This window comes from Bos taurus, chromosome 1, assembly GCF_002263795.3.
Source record: "Bos taurus isolate L1 Dominette 01449 registration number 42190680 breed Hereford chromosome 1, ARS-UCD2.0, whole genome shotgun sequence".
NCBI lineage: Eukaryota > Metazoa > Chordata > Mammalia > Artiodactyla > Bovidae > Bos > Bos taurus.
Genome location: NC_037328.1, coordinates 108864672 through 108890449, shown reverse-complemented (window position 1 = coordinate 108890449; position 25778 = coordinate 108864672). Strand labels below are relative to the sequence as shown.

The window sequence follows — 25778 nt, the reverse complement described above, 5'->3', positions numbered from 1 at the left end:
TTGCCCTGCTTCATTTTGTTCTCCAAGGCCAAACTTGCCTGTTACTCCAGGTATATTTTGACTTCCTGCTTTTGCATTCCAATCCCCGATGGTGACTAGAACATCTGTTTTAGGTGTTAGTTCTAGAAGGTCTTCTAGGTCTTTGTAGAATTGATCAGCTTCAGCTTCTTCTGCATTGGTAGTAGGGGCATAGACTTTGATTACTGTGATGTTGAACGGCTTGCCTTGGAAACGAATTGAGATAATTCTGTCTTTTTGGGGGCTGTAGCCAAGTACTGTATTTCTACTCTTTGGTTGATTATGAAGACTACTCCGCTTCTTCTATGGGATTCTTGCCCACAGTAGTAGATATAATGGTCATCTGAATTAAATTCTCCCATTCCTGTCCATTTTAGTTCGCTGATTCCTAAGATGTCATTGTTTATTCACATCTTCTGCTTGACCATGTCCAATTTTCCTTGATTCATGGACCTAACATTCCACGTTCCTATGCAATACTGTTCTTTGCAGCATGGGATTTTACTTTCATCACCAGACACATCCACAACTGAGTGTCATTTTTGCTTTGTCCCAGCCACTTCATTCATTCTGAGGCTATCGGTAATTCTCCTCCACTCTCCCCAGCAGTGTCTTGGACACCTTCAGGCCTGGGGGACTCGTCTTTGGTGTCATATCTTTTTGGCCTTTTATACAGTTGATGAGATTCTCACAGCAAGTGTCCTGGGCGGTTTCCCATTCCCTTCTCCAGTGGATCACGTTTTGTCAGAACTCTCTGCTATGACCCATCCATCTTGGGTGGCCCTGCACAGCGTGGCTCATAGCTTCATTGAGTTATTCAAGCCCCTTCACCACCAAGGTAGTGAGCCATGAAGGGGATACTTAAACAGCCAACCTCTTGGACATATCCTTATTAAAAAGAAAGAAGATAAACTAGAAATGTACACTGCTGACTATTTGGAAGGCCATATAGATTTCTTTACTTGATTGTTCAGCTCTTTAAAATGAAGAGAAATCACCTGCTTAAGACTGGTATTCAGTTTTTAAACAGACAGTTCTCCATAACAGAGAACAAATGGCTCAATAAGATGCTCAACATCACTAGTCATTAGGGAAGCAAATCAAAACCACAGTGAGATACCACTTTATTCATTAGGATGACTGTTACTTAAAAAGCAAAGTAACAAGTGTTGGTGAGGATTTAGAGAAATTGAAATCCTTGTGCATCGCTGGTGGGAATGTAAAATGATGCTTCTTCTGTGGAAAACAGTAGTGATTTCTCAAAAAAAAATTAAACCCAGAACTACCACGTTGTTTCATTCAGTTGCTAAGTTGTGTCCAATTCTTTGCGATCCCATGGACTGCAGCACGCCAGGCTCCTGTGTCCTCCACTGTATCCCAGAGTTTGCTCAGATTCATATCCAAGAACTACCATACGGTCCAGCAATTCCATTTCTATATATGCAGGAGAATTGAAAGCAAGGATCAGATATTTGCACACCAATGTTGACAGCAGCATGATTCACAGTAGCTCAGAGTTGGAAACAACTCAGTGCCAATCAGTGAATGAAGGACAAATAACAGTGGCGTGTTCATACAATGGGGTATTACTCAGCTTTAAAAAGGAACCAGATTCTAATACATGCTACAATATGGGTGAGTCTTAAGGATATCACGTTAAGTGGAATAAGCCGGACATAAAAGGACAAGTATTGTATGACTACACTTCTGTGGGATAGCCGGAACAGTCAAGTTTCTAGTAGGACAGTGGTTACCAGGGGCTGGGGGAGGGGAGAATGGGAAGTTTAATGGATCCAGAGTTTCAATTTGAGGTGATAAAAAGTTTTGGAGACAGATAGTGGTGACAGCAATGTGAATGTACTTAATGCTACTGAACTGTACACTTAATGGTTAAAACAGTCAATTTTGTGATGTTTACGTTATCATAATAAAAAAAGACTGATACTTATTTTGCGAAACCACTTCATGCACTTAGCGGAGATCAGGTAAATAAACATTGTGTGTAATAAGTGCACTCAGGGAGTTTATAGATCAGGTGCACAAGGAAAGAACCCTATTGAAACTGAGATGCTTACTAACATATCTCAGCTTGAGTTCTGTACCATTCACAAAGGCCTTATCACCTCAGCTCTCTAATGACTAAAGAACTCCTTATAGGAAAGTATAGGTCTGGGCCTTAAATAAAGTTGAGCAGTGTATCCTAAGAACCACCAAAGAGAGGTCTTGATCTATTAAAAGGAATGTGTCAGGAGTCCCCAAGACCACTCCAGATTCTGTGATTCACTGGGAGTCAGGACTCAGCACGTAGTCACACTCATGGCTCTGGTGCATTACAGTGAGAGAGTACAGAGCGGAATCAGCAAAGGGAAAAGGCGTGTGAGGTAACGTCCAGAAGAAACCAGGTGTAAGCTTCCAGGCACTCTCAAGTGGAGTCTTGCCGTGCATGCCTGTGTCCTCGAGCAGCAAGTCGTGACTGTACCTGTGAAATGTCTACCAGAGAAGGTCATTAGAGACTCAGTGCTGGTTTCACTGGAGGCTGGTCACATAAGGCTTCCCTGGTAGGTTAGATGGTAAAGAATTAAACTGCAATGCAGGAGAGCTAGGATCAATCCCTGGGTTGGGAAGATCCCCCTGGAGAAGGGAATGGCTACCCACTCCAGTATTTTTGTATGGAGAATTCCATGGACAGAGGAGCCTGGCCAGCTACGATCCATGGGGTCAGAGTCAGGCATGACTGAGCGACACACTCACATAGACACACCCTGCCTAGCACATACCAATTTCCAGACTTCCAGAAGGAAAGCAGGTATTTAGCATACATCCCATTGTTTTTGCAGCAGTATAGGCACAGTGAGCCAGTCTTCCCAGCTGCTGGGAATCCCCTGACACCCAGATTCCCAGACACCAGCCAGGGGCCAGCCTCGCAGGGGGCTTTCAGCGAGAGCGCTTTCAGTTCTGTTGTTCCCGCTTTCTTCCAGGCTGCAGTGTACTTTAGCTTCTGTGTTGTCGTTGGATGTATCAGGCACAGTGGGAAGGCAGCAGTTTCCAAGTGTGAATGTGATTCTTACAAAAGTAAGGGAAATTTGGGGTAAGAACATAGCTTTTGTTAGGCTGGTATAGGTTTAGCTTTAATTTCTCCTTTTTTCTATTCATCAACCACACTCATGTGTTTCTGTATTCAGTGGAAGTAAAGAAGGTGTGGTAAGATTCATTCATTCTTACTTTTGTATATAAGGGAGGGTTGGAATGTCAAAAATGTGACTTTGTGGCCTAAGGTAGCCTCAGTGGTTAGTGACCAAGCCGTTTCTGGTCCTAGAAAAAGCAAGTTTTTAAGAGAGTTTCTTTTTTCTTTTTTTTTTTTTTAATGCTATTTTCCCAAATCTCCCCACCCTCTCCCTCTCCCTCTCCCACAGAGTCCATCAGACTGATCTATACATCGGTGTCTCTTTTGCTGTCTCGTACACAGGGTTATTATTTCCATCTTTCTAAATTCCATATGTATGCGTTAGTATACTGTATTGGTGTTTTTCTTCCTGGCTTACTTCACTCTGTATAATAGGTTCCAGTTTCATCCACCTCATTAGAACTGATTCAAATGTATTCTTTTTAATGGCTGAGTAATACTCCATTGTGTATATGTACCACAGCTTTCTTATCCATTCATCTGCTGATGGACATCTAGGTTGCTTCCATGTCCTGGCTATTATAAACAGTGCTGCGATGAACATTGGGGTACATGTGTCTCTTTCAGTTCTGGTTTCCTCAGTGTGTATGCCCAGCAGTGGGATTGCTGGATCATAAGGCAGTTCTATTTCCAATTTTTTAAGGAATCTCCACACTGTTCTCCATAGTGGCTGTACCAGTTTGCATTCCCACCAACAGTGCAAGAGGGTTCCCTCTCTCCACACCCTCTCCAGCATTTATTACTTGTAGACTTATGGATTGCAGCCATTCTGACTGGCGTGAAATGGTACCTCATAGTGGTTTTGATTTGCATTTCTCTGATAATGAGTGATATTGAGCATCTTTTCATGTGTTTGTTAGCCATCTGTATGTCTTCTTTGGAGAAATGTCTATTTAGTTCTTTGGCCCATTTTTTGATTGGGTCATTTATTTTTCTGGAGTTGAGCTGTAGGAGTTGCTTGTATATTTTTGAGATTAGTTGTTTGTCAGTTGCTTCATTTGCTATTATTTTCTCCCATTCTGAAGGCTAATTGCTTTCATAACATGCTTATTTTCTTCTTTTTATACTCCTTTTATTGTGCTCAGTTGTTATCCTAGTTTTCATTGTGATGTTTAGAAATTGTGGTTATAAATGTGTTGCTTTAAGCTTTGTGGAATATCTAGGCTTCTATTTTTCCTGAGGACTGAGAAATAACTATTCTGCTCCGTATTTCTGCTGCACCAACAACTGTGGTGGGTTGTGGCCATAGCACAGACTGCTGTTGGCCTCTTCCAGCCGCCAGAGCTAAAGCTCTACTGCCCCCTCTGAGGCCTGTAGCCAGTAGCCCCTGAGGAGCAAGGCTGGGGCACATGGATGGTGCTTGCACGAGAGGTTGGTACAAGATCAGGAGGTCGTTATTTACAGCCTGCTACTATCAGGACCCTTAATTTATGAGCAACTTGTACCGGTTTGGCTTCCCGTATGTATATCCTTTAAAAAAAGAAAACAAATTGGTTAATTGTTTTTTTAATAGATACTTTCATATGGTTTAAACATTTAAAAACTATATGAAGTTATACAGTAAGAAGTCTCTTACCTGGCTCTCATCTGCCCGGCACTCTGTGCTGTGCTTAGCTGCACAGTCGTGTCCAGCTCTTTATGACCCCATGGACCCTGCCAGGCTCCTCTGTCCATGGGGATTCTCCAGGCAAGAATACTGGAGTGGATTGCCATGCCCTCCTGCAGGGAATCTTCCCAACCCAGGGATCAAACCCAGGTCTCCCATATTGCAGGCAGATTCTTTTATGTCTGAGCCACTCTGGGCCCCATTCCTAAACTGGGTTGCCAGTTAATAGTTTCTGGTGTTTCTTTCCATAGATTTTTGTTTTGTTTTGTTTGCATATATGTTGCTTTTTCCTCTATTTTACACAATTGTTAACATACCATTTACACTGTCCTGTGTGTATGTATATAGTTTTTTCTCCAAATTGAAAGTTAGTGACATTCTAAGGGTTGAAAGCAGTTACAGTGTTGAAAGTTAAATAGCCTTTTTCTTTCTATTTTTGGTGGGAGCGGGAGGGTATTTTGACCTTAAGTTGTAGAGAACCCTATTCCAGTCTCCACTAAAGCCAGTACTCCAAAGAGTATCAATTTATTTCATTCATTTGTTCCTTTGTAATTGATCTGAAACACAAAATGTAACTTTAAGATGAACTAATCATTATTATTATTTTTTCTTTTGTAGCTTGCCATTCGAAGAGCTACTCTAAACAGGTCATTTACTCCTGTCTTTTTGGGAAGTGCCTTGAAAAACAAAGGAGTTCAGCCTCTTTTAGATGCTGTTTTAGAATACCTCCCGAATCCATCTGAAGTCCAGAATTATGCTATTCTCAATCAGGAGTAAGTCTTGGAAATTGATTCTTAGTCTATGCACAGAGAATTTAACATCTGTGCACTGGAAAAGAATTTAAGAATGGTTTTTGAAATTATGATGCATTTGTGGGTTTTTTCCAATAATTTATAAAAACCAATCTTTATTTGTGTTTGGGTAACAATTTTGGCATAAAGAAAAATATACCTTCCCATATCATATTCTATTTGTAAGTTAGAATATGGTTTGTTTCATTATCAAGATTTACATCATTAGAAGATTTTCTCATTTGGAACCAATTTTTTTTAATGTTATTTAAGAAACAAAAAATTTTTAAGCTTTCATTATTTTTTTCTGAGGTGCATTTTGTGTTTATTATTCTACTCTGGTCCTGTCGCAGTGCAGTATTGGCCAGAAGTTATTCTTGTTGATCCCATTCAGTGAAATTTCACTTAAGAATAAGCTCAGAAATGTTGAGTGCATGTGTGCTTTTCCTCAGGTAATATTCTGATGAAGCCAATAGTTATAAAAGAAATATCAAATGTTGCATCTCACAAATGTGTATGTCTTTTATTTTAAGTGACTCCCAAGAGAAAACAAAAATCTTAATGAACCCCAAAAGAGACAGTTCCCATCCATTTGTTGGCCTGGCTTTTAAACTGGAGGTAAGTTGCTTTCTAATGTATTTAACTGATGTATATAGAATTTTTCTTTTCTTTTAGGCTTTTATTCCTATTACAAAGTGACTCTTAGGAAAGATTTAGTTACAGATTTCTCCACTGTAAACTTACTTTGTCCCCTACCCTGTTCCATACTGACTCTAGAAGAAGGTTTCTATGCACAGCCCGCACTTAAGGGGTGGGGAATTACGTTCTTCCTCCATGAGGGGGCAGTGTCTCTGAGTTACGTGGGATTCTTCTGTAAGGACGAGTTGTCCTTTCTCTCCCATATTTATTTACGCAGTCATTTGTTTTTATCAGTCTGGACTTACATATATTTGTCTCATACTTTGAGTTAAAACCCAGTACTATGTTATTTATTTTATTGCCAGACTGACCAGTTTTCGCGGTTGGTGCTCTTTCAGGTGGCTTTTGTGTCCCTCAGACGTTCCCCAGTATTTTGCTTCTGTGAGCACTTCCTTACCTTCCAGGCTTATGTTGTATATTTCCTGCCGCAGCTCGAGAATCAGCCATTTGTCTACGAGTCCTGGTTCCTTTTAATTGTGAATGGTATTAGGAACCAAGATTTGGGGACTGGGTATGCTTTTTGCTGTGGTGGTGTTGCTTCTGTGTATAATATTTTAAGGAGGAAAAGGGTAGATAAGTCGGAAGTGTTCAAGTGTGGTTATTTCTGGGATGGAATTATACTGGCGGGGGGCGGGGGGGTGCTTTTTCCTAGTTTTTATTTTTAAATTTTTACAGTACGATTTTTATTCTAAATCCAGAAAAAGTAATTTTAAGTTAAAAAGTAGAAATAACATTGCAGTGACAGTGTTTGTTTATTAGTAGTTTTGGCTGCGCTGGGACTTTGTTGGCTGTGTGCGAGCTTTCTCTAGTTACGGTGAGCAGGGCTACTCTGTCGCAGTACCTGGGCTCCTCATCGCCGTGGCTTCTCTTGTTGCAGAGCCCGGGCTCTAGGCACACCGTCAGTAGGTGCAGCGCACAGGCTTAGTTGCTCCACGGCGTGTGGAATCTTCCTGGACTAGGGATGAATCCCATGACTCCTGCATTGGCAGGCCAGTTCCCATCCGCTGTGCCACCAGGGAAGTCCTAGGAATATTTTTCTTAGGATACCCAGAATGTGTTTCTTGAGTAAAAGATACAAGATATTTTAAATGTTTAATGGTATATATTGCCAGATTGCTTTCATATTTTTAGTTTCAGGTGAACAGGGAAGAGACTCAGCCATACATATTCATGTGTCCATTCTTCCCCAAACTCCCCTCCCATACAGGCTGCCACATAACATAGAGCAGAGTTCCCTGTGCTAAACAGTAGGTCTTTATTGGTTATCCGTTTTAAATGTAGCAGTGTGTATATATCCATCCCAAACTCCTTAACCATCCCTTGCCCCAATCTTTTTCCCCATATCTTGCCTTAATTCTTAATAATAGAAAACATTTTTCCATAGAATCATTATGCAATTCTGTGTCCTCTTTTGTAATTCCCTCTTTATTTTTTTGTCCTTCCCTTTTTAAAATTAGAGTCAAAGTGTTTTACTTACTTGTATGAACCTTTCTCTAATAAAATAAAATAAAAAAAACAGTTTAAAATTTAAATAGTCAAATATAGCAATCTTTGTCTTTTGTCATTTTTTCAATCTTCCTCTTTGATTATATTCTATAAATACTTACTTTTGTCTCTTCTGCTTTCTTGTGGGTTTTTTTTGTTTTTTTCATTGTTAATCCTATTGGATTTTGTTTTGCTGAATGTGGTGTTCAGATCTAAGTGAATTTCCTCTGCCTCCAAATAAAAGACCAATTGTACAGTTACCAGTTTTTGAACAGTGTTAAATTTTTTCATTGATTGTCATGTCTCCTTTTTTATCTATTGACTAATGAATTAAACATTTTAGATATTTATTCTATAAGGGCTATTACTTTTAATATTTTGAAGTATTTAACGTGTTCTTATATCAGAGTTATTTTCTTTTTTTAGCTTTTCTTCTAAATATTAAAAATCACTAATAATATATTTAAAAAGTCCTCTTTGGAATTTTATTGCTATTGTGTTAAACCTAAATATTAATATGGGAAGAACTGGCAACTTTTAAATATTCAGGAGGAAATGATCCTGATTATTCATTTTATATTCAGTTACTTTACAGAATTCATATTTGTATAGCTTTCCAGGTGATTATCAGTTTTTATAACATGTATAGTCTTTCCTTTCTAATATTTTTGTTGTCTTTCTAATATAATTTTACCTTATTTTTATATCTTACTGTATTAAACTGAACTTATGAAATAACTGGCTTATTATATAATTTTAAAACTTTTTCTAATAACTTTTTTCAGAGCAAACAAGTAGTGTCTTGGATTTTGATATCAGAAAGCACAAGAACCATTTAACTTTATTTAAAACTAGCATCAAAGTAGTTTATGACAATAAGCTGAAACATATATATATAAGTTGTACTATTAAAACTGAGAGCAAGTATTTGAAGGTGATTGTGAAATTTTCCTCTTATTTTTGATTCCTGTCTCTTTTTTACTCTTTCTGTCCTTACCTAATGTTGACTTCTAGGCTGGTCGATTTGGCCAGTTAACGTACGTTCGCAATTATCAAGGAGAGTTGAAGAAAGGTGATAACATCTATAATACGAGGACGAGAAAGAAAGTGCGGGTGCAGCGACTGGTTCGCATGCATGCCGACATGATGGAGGTGAGTACCCGCGCTTCACTCTACAATCAGAAGTCTGTCTCATGCAGTTGAAATAGGTCTACTTTTTTGGTATCCTGAGCTCCACAAGACAAGCACTTTTAGTTGAATGTGTTTTCCTAGCTTCTTCCTTTTTAGTTAGGTGGGCTACATGTCTCATGTAGCACTTTGGTGTAGGCTAAATTAGCACATATTAAGAACACTTAATCAGTTCTAATAATGGTGGTATAAAACTACCACCATTTGTGACTTGGCTGTCTTTCCTCAGTGGCCAGGGTTAGGGAGAAGGGACAGCACTTTCCTCAAGAGCTAGCCTTGGAAAGAGTATAATAGGTTTTTAGTTCAGTGGAACTGCGGTTCTCAAAAGTAAATGAGAATAATAAATTTACACGTAACTTCCCATATTGCTCAGTGGATTTACTTCCTGAAATATGGAAATAGAATCAACCCCTAGAAGGGCTTTATTGGTGCTAGAACTCATCTAAAGATTTAAAACCTCTGAAGGCCTAGTCTGGGAGATAAACTTTGGCTTATGATCTGACTTCTTGAATTGGCTCTGAACCTGTCCTATCTTCTGTGGTCCACAGGGTTAAGCGTTGGCAGGAATACCAAGTACAGGAGATTGTCCTCTCCTTGCACCCTTTCCCAGTTTAGCTCTGTTATTCATAGAGAAATTTATTAGTCTAAGCAAAATCTTATGGTGGACATTTTTGGCGTCCATAACTGTTGTATCTCCTGGAAAATGAATAGACAGTCTTTCAAAATTAGACATCGTTGTTTTTTGAAATAGGCAGCAGGGGGCAGGCTAGAGGGATTAGTGATTGTCACAGCTGTTTCATGGGCCAGAAGGCTCCCTATAGCTGTGTAACCATTAAAGCAAGACACGCGCACTTGCTCATTCACAGCCACAGCTGTTATGAATGAACTGTTACAGGACAAAGACTAGGAAGTTTAGAGGCCCCAGTGCTTTATTCTTAGATTTCCTGTGTTTTCTTAACTGCTTACATCTCCTGCCTTTGTTTTCAAAACTTCCTTTGCAAGTTTTCCGTGTATGCCTTTGTCATACACATTTGCTTGTTAGACAATGGCAGCACATACAGTACTACATACTTTTTAATTCTATAGGAATAACGTTAGAACCATGAGGCTCTGTGTTCTGTAGGTACTGCAGATCTCCAAGTACAGATGCCGTGTTCTGAGTTTCCATTTACAGTAGAATCTTGCCAGTTGAGATGTGGTTTAAATAAGAGCCCTGTTGAAGGTGTATCTTGCCACGGTTGATTGTTGGTATTGCATTGATTCTGTCTAATTCTTTGTGGAATTCATGGTGAGATTTGGGCATGTTTGTTTGTGCACAGTGTGATTATTATGCAGTTACTTTTTAGTGATTATGTACAGTTTTGAATTACTTGCAAGTATCATTTTGCATTATTTCTTTCTTTAGGATGTTGAGGAAGTGTTTGCTGGAGACATCTGTGCATTGTTTGGCATTGACTGTGCCAGTGGAGACACATTCACAAACAAAGATAATAGCGGCCTTTCTATGGTAAGTCATTTAACTTCAAAGCTGTTTATCACTTGCATTTCAAGAATGTATGTTTCAGTACTTCAGAAAAACAAGCACAGAAGTGTTCATTGAGTGCCACAGGTATCAAGTGTAGATTGGTTGTGGCTCATTTAATGTCAACTTAGCTAACTTACCTGATTTTTCTTAGTAAAATCATTCCACCATCCTCCAAGGTTTAGCATGGAGGGAAAATCTCCACTAGGTAACCTGGCCTGTGTGGCTGTGACTCCTCCCTGAGATCTGCCTCCCCATTGTGGGTGTACCCCTGATTGCTGTCACCATCATCAGGCTGGTCCCAGCCAAGTGCTCCTTCCTTAGTAACCCGGCAGCTGGAGAGAGGATGCCTCCCTCAGTCTCCTAGAGAACCATAAGAGCAGACTGTAACATTTAGGCTGGACTCCGGGGAATTGCATAACAGATTAGAACTGTGCTCTGCAGGCAGGATGCAACTAGAAGACTTCCTGCCTTTCAGTCCCCTTCACGCCCGCCCCCTTTTTGCCCCCACAGGAGGGCGGCTCTTCTACAGTATGACCGTGTGTTTATGAGGGTGCTTCCTCTCCTGAATTCAGTAAAGGAAGAATATGAGTACAAAGGGGATAGGAGCTTACAGTAGGTTGTTTATATATAAGAACTTGTCCAGCCCTAACAGATGTCTCTGTAGTAGCTCCTATATCATATGATGAATTCTTAATTTTATAATTTAGCTTTTTTGTCTAAAGTATTCTCTGATGTCTGTGGTTTTACATGTGGAGTTAGGACACTACAAAAATCAGTTTCAATAAGTGGACTTTTTAGTAAGTATTAGTGATGAGACTTTCTCGAAACTTGTCATTAGCAGTATGAAGGGACTGGAGGTCGTGGGAAGCGCTCGAGCTTTGAAGCAAATAGACCTTGGTCAGAGCCTTATTTCTGCCCTGTGCTACTGCTGGCCCTTGACCAAGTTATTCATTTTTCTTGCCAACCCTTTAATTATTTTATTTGTAAAATGGGGATAATAAAATCCATCTGCCTCTCAGAGTTGTGACTGGTTAAAGGAGATATGGTATGTATGAAGAATCTAGTCCCTTTCTCTGCTTCTCTTATCAATGATTTCAGTATAACCTTTATTTATATAAATATATTCATAATTTAATGAAAAGTAGAGCAAGATATATTTTGTCTGCCTTAAAGATGTTGACTATAGTGTTGTTTCTGCTGTAAAGAACATTAAAATTAATCCATCTCTGACATATACAGTACTGTGTTTGAATTCTTGTCTGTTCTTTTAAAAATATTTTAGGAGTCAATTCATGTTCCTGATCCTGTCATTTCAATAGCAATGAAGCCATCTAACAAGGTGGGAGTTTGATTTAGCACTTAGTAAATCACAGTAAAACCTTGAGCTCATTTTCACCTGTCTCCACAATGCATATGGTGTCTTGGGTTTACCATAAGCACTCTTATGGACTCTGTTTCCTTTTCTGGTATTCAAATCATCTTTTAAAATTTACCAGTCTACTACTAGTAAGTACTCCTCAGAATATTTGAAGAAGTTGATGGTTTTAACATATTCATGAGACTGTGCTTTATAACTCTTACCATAGTAAAGGTATATCGTTGGCTCCAGAATGGTAAGTAACTTCCTAGATGCAGATCATAAGAGAGAGAAAAGAGGAAACCGGGGCATTTGTCTTAAATTGCAGAAAAACCTCACTGTAAAGAACATTAGAATATTGCATCAAGTACTTGCCTCATGGGTTATAGTACATCTCCACATCTATGGTAGTTACGTGGTAAACGTGATTATAACATGGAAGGCCTGCAAATAAGACTGTTCTGACTCACTTTCAGATATAACAGTCTTATGATTGTATTTCATGTCATTTAGCTTTTTAGCCAAAACTGCTTGAATAGGTTCTGTATTTGCATAACTTGTCACTGAAATTAGTCCTCATCTTGAACCATAATTGTTTAGTTCTTAAGTTGGTTATATTCACAACTGTCATGTTAATGTGCTATATTGAAATTAATTCATTTATGCATTGAGTGAACATTTTATGATCTCTTGTCATCCAGGTACTATCATTATAGAACATGTTCTGATTGATTGTCTTATGGATATATTAATGGCTACTGCTTCACCTGTTTTGAGGAACTTGAGATTTTCCTTCTCAAATTACAGAGAAGAGAATGTCGAGGTGGCAAGAAACATTCAATCACTCCATCTCAGAAATGTGAAGCAAGTCAAACCTTATATCTTACCACAGTGATACGCCAGTTTGTTCAAAGTTCTTTGCCAAATTGGTTGCTTTTCCCTTTGGAAGACAAAGGACTAGAAGTTAAAATATTCTTTATTCCTAAATTCAGAGTTTATGTAGACATTTTACTGTTGATAGTTCACAATAATGGATGGAAATCAAATGGATCAATATTCAAAAAGCTTTTTGGTGTCTCAGGGTTGTCTGCTTGCTGGAGTTAATACAAACCAAATAATGAAACCCTGCATAAAACCCTGAATCTCAGTAGTGGGGCAGCTTGTAAGTTGAGACCCTGGCCAATGCAGGGAAAAGGGAAAAGACTTTGGAGGTAGACTAACTTAAGATTCACTCCTAGTTAGCTGTGTGGCCTTGAGCAAGTCACTTGACTTGTCTGTACCTAGCTTCATCACCTGTAAAATGGGGATAATTCTACCTTGCAGCCTTGTGCTTAGAATTCCAGATAACATAAACAAAGCACAGTAACACCTCTTTAGCTACATATGTGGCTGTTAACACTGGTGATTCAGGGCTTGTTAATGTTCTATTGCTGCCATGAGAAATTAGCAAAAACTTAGTGGCTTAAAAACAGTACAAATGCATTACTTTACAGTTGTATAGGTCACAGTTCACAGTTCTTAATGGGATAAAATCAGGTATTGGTAAGATTGTGTTCCTTTCTTGGAGGCTCTGGGGGACAGTTTGGTTCCTTGCTTGCTTAGATTGTTGGCAGAATTCAGCTCCTCGTTGTGGGACTTGAGATTTCCGTGCTGTCATCTGAGGGCCATCCCTAGCTTCTAGAGGCTGCTCGTAGCCCCCTTTCTCCTGTCTTCAGTGCCAGCAGGAGTGAAATGAGCCCGTCATGCTTCAGATATCTCCTGTTATTTCCCACTTATCTCTCAACTGCTCTTCTTCATTCCTCTTCCATTTTTAAAGTCTCATGCAATTACACTGGACCTGTCCAGATTATTCATGATAATCTCCCCATCTGAAGAGTCTGTAACCTTAATCATATCCACAGAGTCCCTTTTATCAGGTAAGGTAACAGATTTGGGGGATGGGGCATGTCTTTAAAGAAGAACACCATTCTGCTTACCACATAAGGAATTAACATCTAAGGAGGATAGAGGTACATCAGACTACATCCAGGTAGATTATTTGGAAGTGGAGATGTCTCAGTGTGCATTTGCTGGTCTTAACTGTCCTCTTGAACCTAGAGTCTTGGTGACCATGCCGATTTCTTTGATTTAGGATTTCTAAACTGTAACACAGTTACAGTTGATGACAGCCTCAACCAATCCTTTGGTTTAGGAATTCTAAACTGCAACACAGATTCTACTTTCTGTTTTGTGGGGAGTTTTCCACAAATGGAGAGATTTCGTCAATAGGAAAGGGCAGAGTTAAGTCTTAGGCTCTTGAATCTTGGTGTGAAAAGAAAATTGTGTAAGTTAGCTGTTCCTTGCTCTCTTGTGTGGTATCCAAGCTCATATATTAAAATAGCGTGAAGAACTTAAATGGTAGATCATTTTTATTTAACTGCCCATGTTTTTTATTTCATTCAGTCAGATTATTTTAACAGTTTCATTGCTTATCATGCTTAGTACAATGTATAATGTTTTTTGTTTTTTGTTTTTTTAAGAATGATCTGGAAAAATTTTCCAAAGGTATTGGCAGGTTTACAAGAGAAGATCCCACATTTAAAGTCCACTTTGACACTGACAGCAAAGAGACAATTGTATCTGGAATGGGAGAATTACACCTGGAAATCTATGCTCAGGTAGTGAATAACAAGTTCAAGTCACGTCATTTATGTCTGTGTTTTAAGAGTGTAAAAGTCAAGAATTCTCAGTCTAATGGTCGTAAACTAATAGTGGTTCTTCAGTCTTCACTCTGGTTTTATCCAGATGTGGTATACTGCATCTTCTACTGTCTGTTACTAATTAATTACTTTTGATCTCTAAATATTTTTATTTGTAAACCATTGCAGTCAGACCATCCATCCATACCTAGGTCATGGTTCTTTGGGTCAAGTATATCCCTGAGGTCTCAGCCTTAGGGGGACAACCTCAGGGAGAAACCGGCTGAGAAAGTTAGCCCACCAGTACTCACTCTCCAGACCGTTTCTTATCTGTTTTCTTCTCAAGTCAGTACTTGAAGATCAATATAAAATAGATAAACAAATGGGTAGATGGGAGACCCTTCTTTCCTAGGAAAGGTCTTATGTGTATATGAATGAGATCAAAATATATGACTTTTTTTTTTTAATATATCTGACTTACGATAAAAATTCTGGTTGTAATTGTATCTCTGAAGTTGAGATAGTAGAAAATTCTGACAATAGATCCATATACCATCCCAATAAATATGTAATAAAATGGAGCAAAGGTAAAGTTTTAGTAGATTAACCGGAGGTGAGTGTAAGTTAATTAGTCTAAATTAGAATTTGTTTATATAAAATCTGTAAAAGTTTGTAATGTATTTATCCTCATAAGGTACTTAAGTTATTTTAGATTTATTATTTGCTCATCATAACCTTCCCTGGTGCCTCAGATGGTAAAGCATCTGCCTGCAATGCAGGAAACCCCCGGGTTTGATCCCTGGGTTGGGAAAATTCCCTGAAGAAGGGAATGGCAACCCGCTCCAGTATTCTTGCCTGGAGAATCCCATGGACAGAGGAGCCTGATGGGCTACAGTCTGTGGGGTCACAAAGAGTCGGACATGACTGAGTGACTAACAATTTCACTTTTAAATGAATCCTGAGGTAATTAAGACTCTTAGGATTTTTCTAATATTATTTTTTAATTTAAATGTATCAAAAAAGATCTCTCTTGTTCTTTTTAGCGAATGGAAAGAGAATATGGCTGTCCTTGTATCACAGGAAAGCCAAAAGTTGCTTTCAGAGAGACTATTACGGCCCCTGTTCCGTAAGTATCCAACACGATGAAACAAGCAATGAGGCTGGAATTAAAAGGTTTTATTAGGGGTATACACGGCACCACTGCTGTTGATAAGACACTTGTACACTGTGATGCTCTTTATTATGGAAGCTATATAGTTCTGTACTGTAATCAGGCCATTTATAGATAATGACACTTTTGGGACTTGTCTAACCCCTTAAGCTAGATATCAGTGAAGACTGGTATACAGGTCATCGTTAACAAGCATGTTTACACTTAATCCAATGTTACGGTCTTCGTTTATTCCAATTGTGCTTCCTTTGGCAGACGGCTATTATGTTTTACTTTAGTACCATATTGTGGATGCCAGAGAACTTGCATTTGCCAAGGAATAATCTCCTGCAAGTAAAAGAAACTAATGCTGTGATAAAATTAATAAAAACATTTAGGAAAACAGTTGGATTTATATTGTTGGAGACAAAACAGTCCTCATAAAGATAGCATAAGACAAGTTAAATTGCTACAAGTGGTAATATACTTCAACCTGGTGCCTATTTGAATTTACATGAATTCTGATTTAGAGTCAAAATCAACAATGCATACACTGAGGCTACAAAGTGAGTCTCAATTTCCAAAGTGACATTAAATAATGGTAAATGATACTATACCTGAGATGCAATGTCATGAAGGAGAATAGTGTAGTCTAGCTCGATGAAGTCATCATTTCTTTGCTATAATAAAAAATAAAAACCTGGCATTTTAAACTTAGTATCATTGGCAAAAAGTATATTTTAATTTTAAAAATCAGTTTTCATTAGTAGATGATAATACTTAAGTAAAATTAAAAATTGAATGTTGTGGAATTCCTTGGTAGTCCAGTATTTAGGACTCCACGCATTCACTCCAGGGGGCATGGGTTCAATCCCTGGTCGGGAAACTAAGATTCTATGTGCCACACAGCACAGCCAAAAAAATTACAAACTGAATGTCATAATTTATTTGGCCTGGCAGAAAAACTATTCTCTTAGAAATAAGATTTCTTTCAAACTATGTTTTAAAATTGTTTTTTTTTTTTTTCCGTTTCTTACTCTAAATCATTTACCCTTTCTGTTTTGCGTTTCTGAGTTGTGGAACTCATAACATTATAGTCTATAATTTGAACATTTTAGAACATTACAGTCGATAATTTGTCATTTAAATTCCTTAATATTTCCATTGCTCAAAAAAGCATCGTTTAAGGGATAAACAGCTGAAATGAGTGTTTACACTAAAGAAAACCAATTTTATAATAGAAATTCTCTTTTAAAAAACTGAAAATAATAAAATGTAATACTTGATTTTGTAACTAAAGCTTTGATCTATGCTGTCTACTGCTTTGGGCATCTAAAGTACACCATCAACTACACAGAAATATTGTATCTACATAGTTTCAAACCTTGATCATCAGAAATTTGCTGTACTTAAGGCTCTTAAATGCTTATAATGAGGCACTGAAAAATCCTGTGGCTCCTTTTGTTAACAGTAATTATAAAGATGGCCCCAGGATCGAATAAAACTATTCTCTCTTTATAGTCTCTTGAAACAATCCCTATTGACTATATCAATAAAGAAGCTCCTTTAAGGATAAGGTAAGATAGGCTCGATAAAGGACAGAGATGGTATGGACCTAACAAAAGCAGAAGATATTAAGCAGAGATGGCAAGAAACACAGAAGAACTATACAAAGAAGATCTTCACTACCAAGATAATCACGATGGTGTGATCACTCACCTAGAGCCAGACATCCTGGAATGTGAAGTCAAGTGGACCTTAGAAAGCATCACTACGAGCAAAGCTAGTGGAGGTGATGGAATTCCGGTTGAGCTCTTTCAAATCCTGAAAGATGATGCTGTGAAAGTGCTGCACTCAATATGCCAGCAAATTTGGAAAACTCAGCAGTGACCACAGGACTGGAAAAGGTCAGTTTTCATTCCAATCCCAAAGAAAGGCAATGCCAAAGAATGCTCAAATTACCACACAATTGCAATCATCTCAAACGCTAGTAAAGTAATGCTCAAAATTCTCCAAGCCAGGCTTCAGCAATACATGAACTGTGAAATTCCTGATGTTCAAGCTGGTTTTAGAAAACGCAAAGGAACCAGACATTAAATTGCCAATATCCGCTGGATCATCGAAAAAGCAAGAGAGTTCCAGAAAAACATCGATTTCTGCTTTACTGACTATGCCAAAGCCTTTGACTGTGTGGATCACAATAAACTGTGGAAAATTCTGAAAGACATGGGAATACAAGACCATCTGACCTGCCTCTCGAGAAACCTATATGCAGGTCAAGAAGCAACAGTTAGAACTGGACATGGAACAACAGACTGGTTCCAGATAGGAAAAGGAGTACGTCAAGGCTGTATATTGTCACCCTGCTTATTTAACTTCTGTGCAGAGTACATCATGAGAAACGCTGGACTGGAAGAAGCACAAGCTGGAATCAAGATTGCTGGGAGAAATATCAATAACCTCAGATATGCAGATGACACTGCCCTTATGGCAGAAAGTGAAGAGGAACTAAAAAGCCTCTTGATGAAAGTGAAAGAGGAGAGTGAAAAAGTTGGCTTAAAGCTAAGCATTCAGAAAACGAAGATCATGGCATCTGGTCCCATCACTTCATAGGAAATAGATGGGGAAACAGTGAAAACAGTGTCAGACTTTATTTTTGGGGGGTCCAAAATCACTGCAGATGGTGATTGCAGCCATGAAATTAAATGACACTTAACTCCTTGGAAGGAGGGTTATGACCAACCTAGATAGCATGTTGAAAAGCAGAGACATTACTTTGTCAACAAAGGTCTGTCTAGTCAAGGCTATGGTTTTTCCAGTGGTCATGTATGGATGTGAGAGTTGGACTGTGAAGAAGGCTGAACACCGAAGAATTGATGCTTTTGAACTGTAGTGTTGGAGAAGACTTGAGAGTCCCTTGGACTGCAAGGAGATCCAACCAGTCCATTCTAAGGGAGATCAGCCCTGGGTATTCTTTGGAGGGAATGATGCTAAAGCTGAAACTCCAGTACTTTGACCACCTCATGCAAAGAGTTGACTCATTGGAAAAGACCCTGCTGCTGGGAGGGATTGGGGGCAGGAGGAGAAGGGGACGACAGAGGATGAGATGGCTGGATGGCATCACTGACTCGATGGACGTGAGTTTGAGTGAACTACAGGAGCTGGTGATGGACAGGGAGGCCTGGCGTGCTGCGATTCATGGGGTCGCAAAGAGTCGGACACGACTGAGCAACTGAACTGAACTGAACTGAAAGATCAGGAAGGTTACTTATGTGTGATCTAGCCCAAAGGTATCTGATAGGTAGTTGCAAAAGTTTGTGGAGTAAAGGTGCTCCAGCTTTCTTGCATTTTGTTATCAACAAACTGAGATAATCCAATGGAAAGTGCTTTTCTCTTACAGAATCTTTTTCTTGCATTCCATTAAATACTACTAGTTGATATTTTTTTTTTTTTTTTCTTTTAAACCTCTTAATAAAGCTAAACTCAATTTGTTTTAATCTCTTTAAGGTCTAGAAAGAGGCAGTTTGGAGTAGTTCTGTCAGACTTAAAGTACATGCTAGCAACAAACAAGATAGGCGGGCAGTTATGACTGGATGGGTTATCAAAGACAGTTGTTTGCAGCAAGCTTCACAGAGACTGAGATGCTAATATTTTATTTTGGCGGATCCAGGTGGGGAACGTGTCAACCCTCTATCTAGCTCTGGCACTAACATTTGAGGAGAGGAAAAAAGCAGAGGTAGTTTCAGTATCATATGATTATAGTAAGCAGAACACAAAACTTAGGTTGCCAAAGGAAATGATCTGTATTAAGCTGCACACAAAAACCATTGCCAAATTATAACTGAAGACTTCACTGGAAACTGCAGCTTCACCTTCTCCAGCCTTGGTAACTGACCTCTCCTTCAAATACTGAGTTCACTACTGAAAATACAGAATGACTGAAGGGGCACTAGTTACCCCATCATGAATTATGACACCTTTTGTAAATACTGAACCTATTTAGAGTGTATTTTATAGAAATTACTTACCACTTGCTTGACAGTTTGAATTTTTGCCATTTTATACCATGTATTTTCAGTAGAATTTTGCCATATTATATAACCACTGGCAACCCAGGCTAAATGTCGAACTGGCTTCATTTCTGGAGGTACATTTCCAAAACTGTCTGGTGAAGGAAATATTTATAGGATAAATGGAATTATTTTACATAGTGAAATATAAATATAAATTTTTATAATATAAATTTTAAAATATAAATTCTAAGTCATTTCTTACATTTCTTCAAATGTGTGCAGAAAGTAATTAAGCTATGTCTATAAAGTCCTAAGGCCTTTATTGTTGTTAGATTAGTAATGAATATTTTTGTGAAAGTCAGTTTATTTCCAGCATAATGTAAACATCTTAACAATTTTGAGCACAGGTAAATTGATACTGTTTTTAAAATTGAAAAAATATTTTCCTCTGCTATATATTTATATACCTGGAATATTTTGTGCGTCTAGTGGTTCCTTCATGGACTTGAGTCTTTGATAAAATGTGTTATCTTCTTCATCTGGGTTTTTCCCAATTTCTCCTTCAAATGTGAAGTTGACTTCTGGTGCAGTATCTTGTCCCGTTGGAGGGTACAGTACTTCAGCTGTGCAGTTCACTGTAACTTCCTGTTTGAAACATTTTGCAAAAGGTCTTTACATGTAGATGGACATCCATTACTAATTATTATTCTTTGAGATAGAACCTTTAAAGCATTGTCCCCCTATGGTATTACTTCAGACTGGACTTGAATGTGCCTATTTCAGAGGTATCTAATTCATGGTTGCCCAGTAATTTTCTTGAAGTGAACTCACTCCGTCGTGTCCGACTCTTTGCAACCCTGTGGACTGTAGCCTACCAGGCTTTTCATTCTATGGGATTTTCCAAGCAAGAGTACTGGAGTGGGTTGCCATTTCCTTCTCCAGGGGATCTTCCCAACCGAGGGATCGAACCCAGGTCTCCTGCATTATAGGCAGACGCTTTACCATCTGAGCCACTAGGGAAGTCAATTTTCTTAGAGGTAGCTAAAATAGGTAACTTAGTTTATAACTTATAAAGTCTCATAATCTTGTAAATTCGTTGAAAACTTTGACTGTATTTTAGTAGTAATGGGAAGTCCATCTCTAAGGCAGATTTTAGTCTGACTTTATTAAGTCATTCTATTCTTCTCTCCTCCTGAAATAACAGAAATTTTCTCAAACTCAGATTCTTCAATCTGTATCCAGATGTAAAATGAGAAGATTGTAGCATTGGTTCTGCTTTATAAAGATGAATATTCGTCTAGCAGCTCAGATGCCTTTTAGTGGATCTCTCTCTGTTAGCCTGTATCTCTTAGTTATGCTTAACAAATGGGCAAGCTTTTTAAAATTTCAAGATGGTTATTGTACAAGTGGCAGTTCCTTCCTTTTAAGTTTGTCTTGTTAATAATTAGATAGGTGTATAATTTTTAAAATTGTCCCTGCCCCATTACTGAAGGATTCTAATCTGAACACAGTGGTATCAGTTGGCCTTTCTGTTGCTGATAAATAACTAAAAGCACTTGCTTTCTTTAAATAAAAGAATGAGACAGAAATAAAAAACACCTAATGATGATTAGAGAGTTAATTATTTCACTTCTTCATATTATTCACATAAATTCACACTGACCTATGCATATATAACATTTTCAAAGGAAATTTATTCATATTGAAGTATCTAGAGCCTCTTCTAAATAGCTCAATAGAAAACTAAGTGTATCTCAGAATACACAAAAAGTAAAAACTAACCCTTGTATGGTGATCTTTTTTTTTTTTTTTTTTTTTTGAGGCAGGAATTTCACAACTTTTTCTCAAAAAAAAAAAAAAACAACCCAAAAAACCAAATCAATCCTATGATTTGATCAGCAGAGGTGACCTGGAATGTAAGGAATCAAATTTTATTTCATAATAAAGGATATTTCACTTACTTTTTGGATAATTTCTTCCACAGAAAATTTAAGGCGGTACTTATGTCCTCTTCCTGGAATATCCTAAAATTAAGAAAATGTGTTTTTATAACAACATATAAAGTCTTTATATTGTTAGAGGAATCCATTCTCTTTTGATGGGGCCAGGGGAAGCTGACTGTTGGAGGTAAATGACTAAAGCCTTAGACCTTGAGCAAGGCATGTCACCGTGTGTGTGATGTCTAATTTAGCAGGTCTTCTAAGCAGGGTTATTTTGGATGAGAACAAGAGTGGGATAAAAGCATATATAATCGGTTATAATTCACTTTCAATCATCAGAGAACGCTGACATCTGGATCTGTGACCCTGAGTTCCACATAAGAAATTTTAACATTTTTAATTCTAAAGATGACAAATAGGATACCCACTGAAAAGATTTTTCATAAAGCCTCCAAACAGAATTCCACTTTGAGTCAGATTACTGCAAAGTGATTAGAGATGTTATACTGCTTTTACTTGTGTATTAGTGGACCTGCAGAATGAGACTTTAATAAATTTTATAACTAAGACAAACATTTAGGTACTTCACTTTTGAATCAAGATACAATTTGAAAGTTTATACCTAATTATGTTACCTGGTGTGGTTTTGAAATATGTACTCCCTGTCAGCTCTTACAGACTGTTGGAAGTTAAACTTCTGTCAGATCCATTAGATTTCAGTAAAATGGAAACAAGCTTAGTGGTTGCTAAGGTCTTAAGCATAGCACTTAATTTAACCCGTTAGCCAGAGAGAGCCCATCACCCACAGCAGTCAACAGCAGTTGTGTTTGGGTGGTGGAAGTGAAGCTTCAGCCCACAGTTCCTTCATTCTGACTTCGTTTTGGTTAAATGAACAATTGGTCTTAAAATTTAGAAAATGAATCTTAGGCAAGACCAGAGCTTTTGTTGGTCCATATTGGAGCAGTAGATGAGAAACGTGGTACCAGTTTTAAGAAACTTGAAAACTGTTCCTATAGGTTTCACTTGGGAAAAGGGGAGAAGCCGCCGCAAACTTAGAACATTTATCCATTTCCTTATAATAGTGCCCATAAAAACTGTATCAGTGTGTGTTTCCCTGTGAAAACAATAAACAGCCCCAGAGACTAGAGAAATGCCAGAAATACCAGCTTCTTTAGAGAGACGGCAGCAGTGAGACCCGAAACAGGCATGGTGTCGGGGAGTTGGGAGCAGACGAGCAGGGAGCGGAGGGAATGGAGGGAACGCTCGCCGGTGCCCGCACCGCCCTCTGCCTGACTCACCTCCAGGCTGGCTTGTTCGACTGTCTGCACCAGAAACAGCTTGTGGGGAGTCCCCTGCTGGTAGTTGATGCAGCTCTCTACCACCGAGGCCGCCCTGGCGGCCGGGTAGTGGGTCGGAGGGATTTCCATTCTTGCTGAGTGTTGGCTGGACTTGCGAGCGTCCGCGTCCCCGTCCCCGTCCCCGTCCCCGTCCCCGTCCCCGTCCCCGTCCCCGTCCCCGTCCCCGTCCCCGTCCTGCCTGCTGCTGGGTACCCCAGCCGGAAGAGTCCTCCCGCCGTCTTGGGGCTGGGCGTGGGCTGGGGCGGGGTCACCAGCTCCTTCCCGCTCTCTTCCTTCTTCCCTCCTTCCTATTCTGAAAGCAGCTGCCTGGGAGCTGGCTCCAGGCCAGGGCCCCTTGTGGAGCCCCGCCCTGATGCCGCCTGCAATTACTCTCCGGTTCCTGCACTGAGAGCCCCCTCCACCTTTAAGTGGGGGTAGGGAGGGAATCGGGGGTTGGGGATGGGTTGTCCGGGACTACATCCTTCCTTCTACCAACCTTAACAGAAGTGCGGGGAGGGGCTTTCTGGCTTTTGCCTTACTGCAGCGTCGCCTCTGGGGCTTCGAGTTTCCCTCTCCGTGAAAAAAGTCTGGAGCAACTTCTTTATCCACCATCCACAGTGTCAGGCTCGGGGCAAAGTCCAGAGGAGCTCCTGGTAGTGAGTGATTGTGATTCCTTCTTTTCCCTCTCCTTTCCAGGAACAATCTTGCTCATCCCCAGCTTTCTGTGATGTTGGACTGGTTCTGCCCAAATCAGGGTTTGAAAGACTGCAAGCATAGCATTAATTTGGAGGATTATGTAATTTAGGGCAGGGGGATTTTAAAAGATACTTGGACCCTTCTCTTCCTTTGCTAATCTTAGAAAGACAAGATTTTGAGCACACCAGGCTTCAACTTTCTGGATCACTTTGAAAGAGGATTAAAACGTAGTTTAAAACCGAGTTTATACAAGGCACTGCATTTAAGTACTTCTGACAAAAGCATTTTTTAAAAGCTCCTTAAGGAAGCACAAACTTTTAGTAGTCAGTGCGTTCTTACTCTCCAGATCTCTTAATTACCTTTTTCTGTCACCTTTAAAGGCACTGTAGTCTAGACTGTTCTTAAGAAATGTTATTGAACTGGCAGCTAAGATTTGTTTTCTAAAGATATGTAACCAAACTGACACTGCAGCTTGTTGGCTTAGAAATAAAGATTCTTAGGTATTTTTCCCAAAATGGGTGTTGAAGGTTCTTTGGATAGATATATATGTTGTGTTGCTTTAAAAAAAAAAAAAAAAAAGTTAAAAATGTATTTGTATTGTGTTCTCCTCTTCAAATACCCTTTTAAATTTATTTATTAATAAAGTCTTTGGAGTAAATAGATTTTTTTTTTTTTAAGAATAGTAAGTAGTAAGGCATTCCCATCCTTTCTAGTTATATTAGCCAACAGCTGTCAAGTAACTAGAGAAAGGGTTTCCCTTCTTCTCTTCAGGCTTTTTCTGAAAAATTGAAAGCTGTTTTTCTTGTTTTGATGGAGGGGCCAGTGACTCATTTATCTAACAGCCAACCTCTTAGATAGTTGTTTGTGTGTGTGCTTAATAGCTGTGTGAATTATGTGCTCCTTTGATAGTGCCCAAGAAAGAGGGGTCAAATACATTCTGATTACATAGATCTTTTTGCTGAAAATGAAATTTTAAAGTTTCACATGCAGCTAGTTAACATCTCCTGTGTTATTACCAGTTAGAGTTGTGAGAAATACAATGTGTGAGCCCTCCAAAGTCATCAGTTTGAAGCTTTAAGAATGTAATTACCATCTCTGTAGATCAAGGCTAGTAATAGAGGTACTGGGTGACAGACAATATCAGGCGTTTATTTGCTAAAAACACACATACCAATTTAGGTTCTTTTAAAAATATAATTATTATATTATTGCTCAGTCATGTCTGACTCTTTGAACTGCATGGACTGTAAAGTGCCAGGCTCCTCTGTCTATGGAATTCTCCAGGCAAGAATATGGAATGGGTAGCTGTTTCCTTCTCCAGGGGATCTTCCCTACTCAGGGATCGAACCTAGGTCTCCCACATTGCAGACTGAGCCACAAGGGAAGCACATAGTAAAAACTTTAAGTTGCCTGTGTAGATGTTAAACTGCATTAAGAGAATCTTATCCCTATAGATTCCTTGAGGTCTTAGTTTCTTCATAAAATTTCATTAATGGTTAATCAAGAGATCATTATCCTCAAAGTTTAATAATTTATGAGTTACCTTGAAAGTAGCAAAATTATTATAAGTCTCTGCTGCTGCTAAGTCGCTTCAGTCATGTCCAACTCTGTGCGACCCCAGAGATGGCAGCTCACCAGGCTCCCCTGTCCCTGGGATTCTCCAGGCAAGAACACTGGAGTGGGTTGCCATTTCCTTCTCCAATTATAAGTCTCTGGGATCGTGCAAATTAATTATTGTTTTAAATAGCTATATGAAAATAAGTAAAAACACCTATGGCTTGCAACTTTGGTAAGACTATAATGTCAAAATAAATCTACAAAATAAGGTAAACAGTAAAACCAACACAATTCTAATTAACATTAACTTTTATGTGAGAGATGATGTTTTGCCAAAATGAAACTCTTTCACAGAAAGCCAGTGGTCTGACCACAAGAGCATGGATTCTTTTACCTTGAGCATGTGTATTCACTGCCTACCAAGTGATGTCTTAGTTCTTCCGCTTCTCTAAGCTCTAGGAAAATCTCTTCGTGCAGTGTCCTTATAAGGCTTTTGAGTTGAATGCATTATGTGTAAATCCGTTTACATTCTTACTGTCCTTCTAGAAGCATGT

General features: G+C 38.9%; 2 protein-coding genes across 2 annotated transcripts in view; one reads left to right on the top strand and one right to left on the bottom strand.

Moving 5' to 3' along the window:
• GFM1 (G elongation factor mitochondrial 1) overlaps nucleotides 1-25778 on the top strand; it is a 50665-nt gene that overhangs the window by 12726 nt on the left and 12161 nt on the right. The window contains exons 7-13 of the mRNA NM_001206149.1: nucleotides 5427-5581; nucleotides 6133-6217; nucleotides 8798-8935; nucleotides 10377-10478; nucleotides 11779-11835; nucleotides 14373-14510; nucleotides 15575-15657. Coding sequence (NP_001193078.1) covers nucleotides 5427-5581; nucleotides 6133-6217; nucleotides 8798-8935; nucleotides 10377-10478; nucleotides 11779-11835; nucleotides 14373-14510; nucleotides 15575-15657 — 758 coding nt within the window. The remainder of the gene's footprint in view (nucleotides 1-5426; nucleotides 5582-6132; nucleotides 6218-8797; nucleotides 8936-10376; nucleotides 10479-11778; nucleotides 11836-14372; nucleotides 14511-15574; nucleotides 15658-25778) is intronic.
• LXN (latexin) lies at nucleotides 15693-23419 on the bottom strand. The gene is given in 6 exon segments (NM_001080340.2): nucleotides 15693-16029; nucleotides 16299-16361; nucleotides 19710-19846; nucleotides 20162-20339; nucleotides 21656-21718; nucleotides 22933-23419. Coding segments are annotated over 6 exon segments (669 nt in total). The 5' UTR covers nucleotides 23062-23419; the 3' UTR covers nucleotides 15693-15930.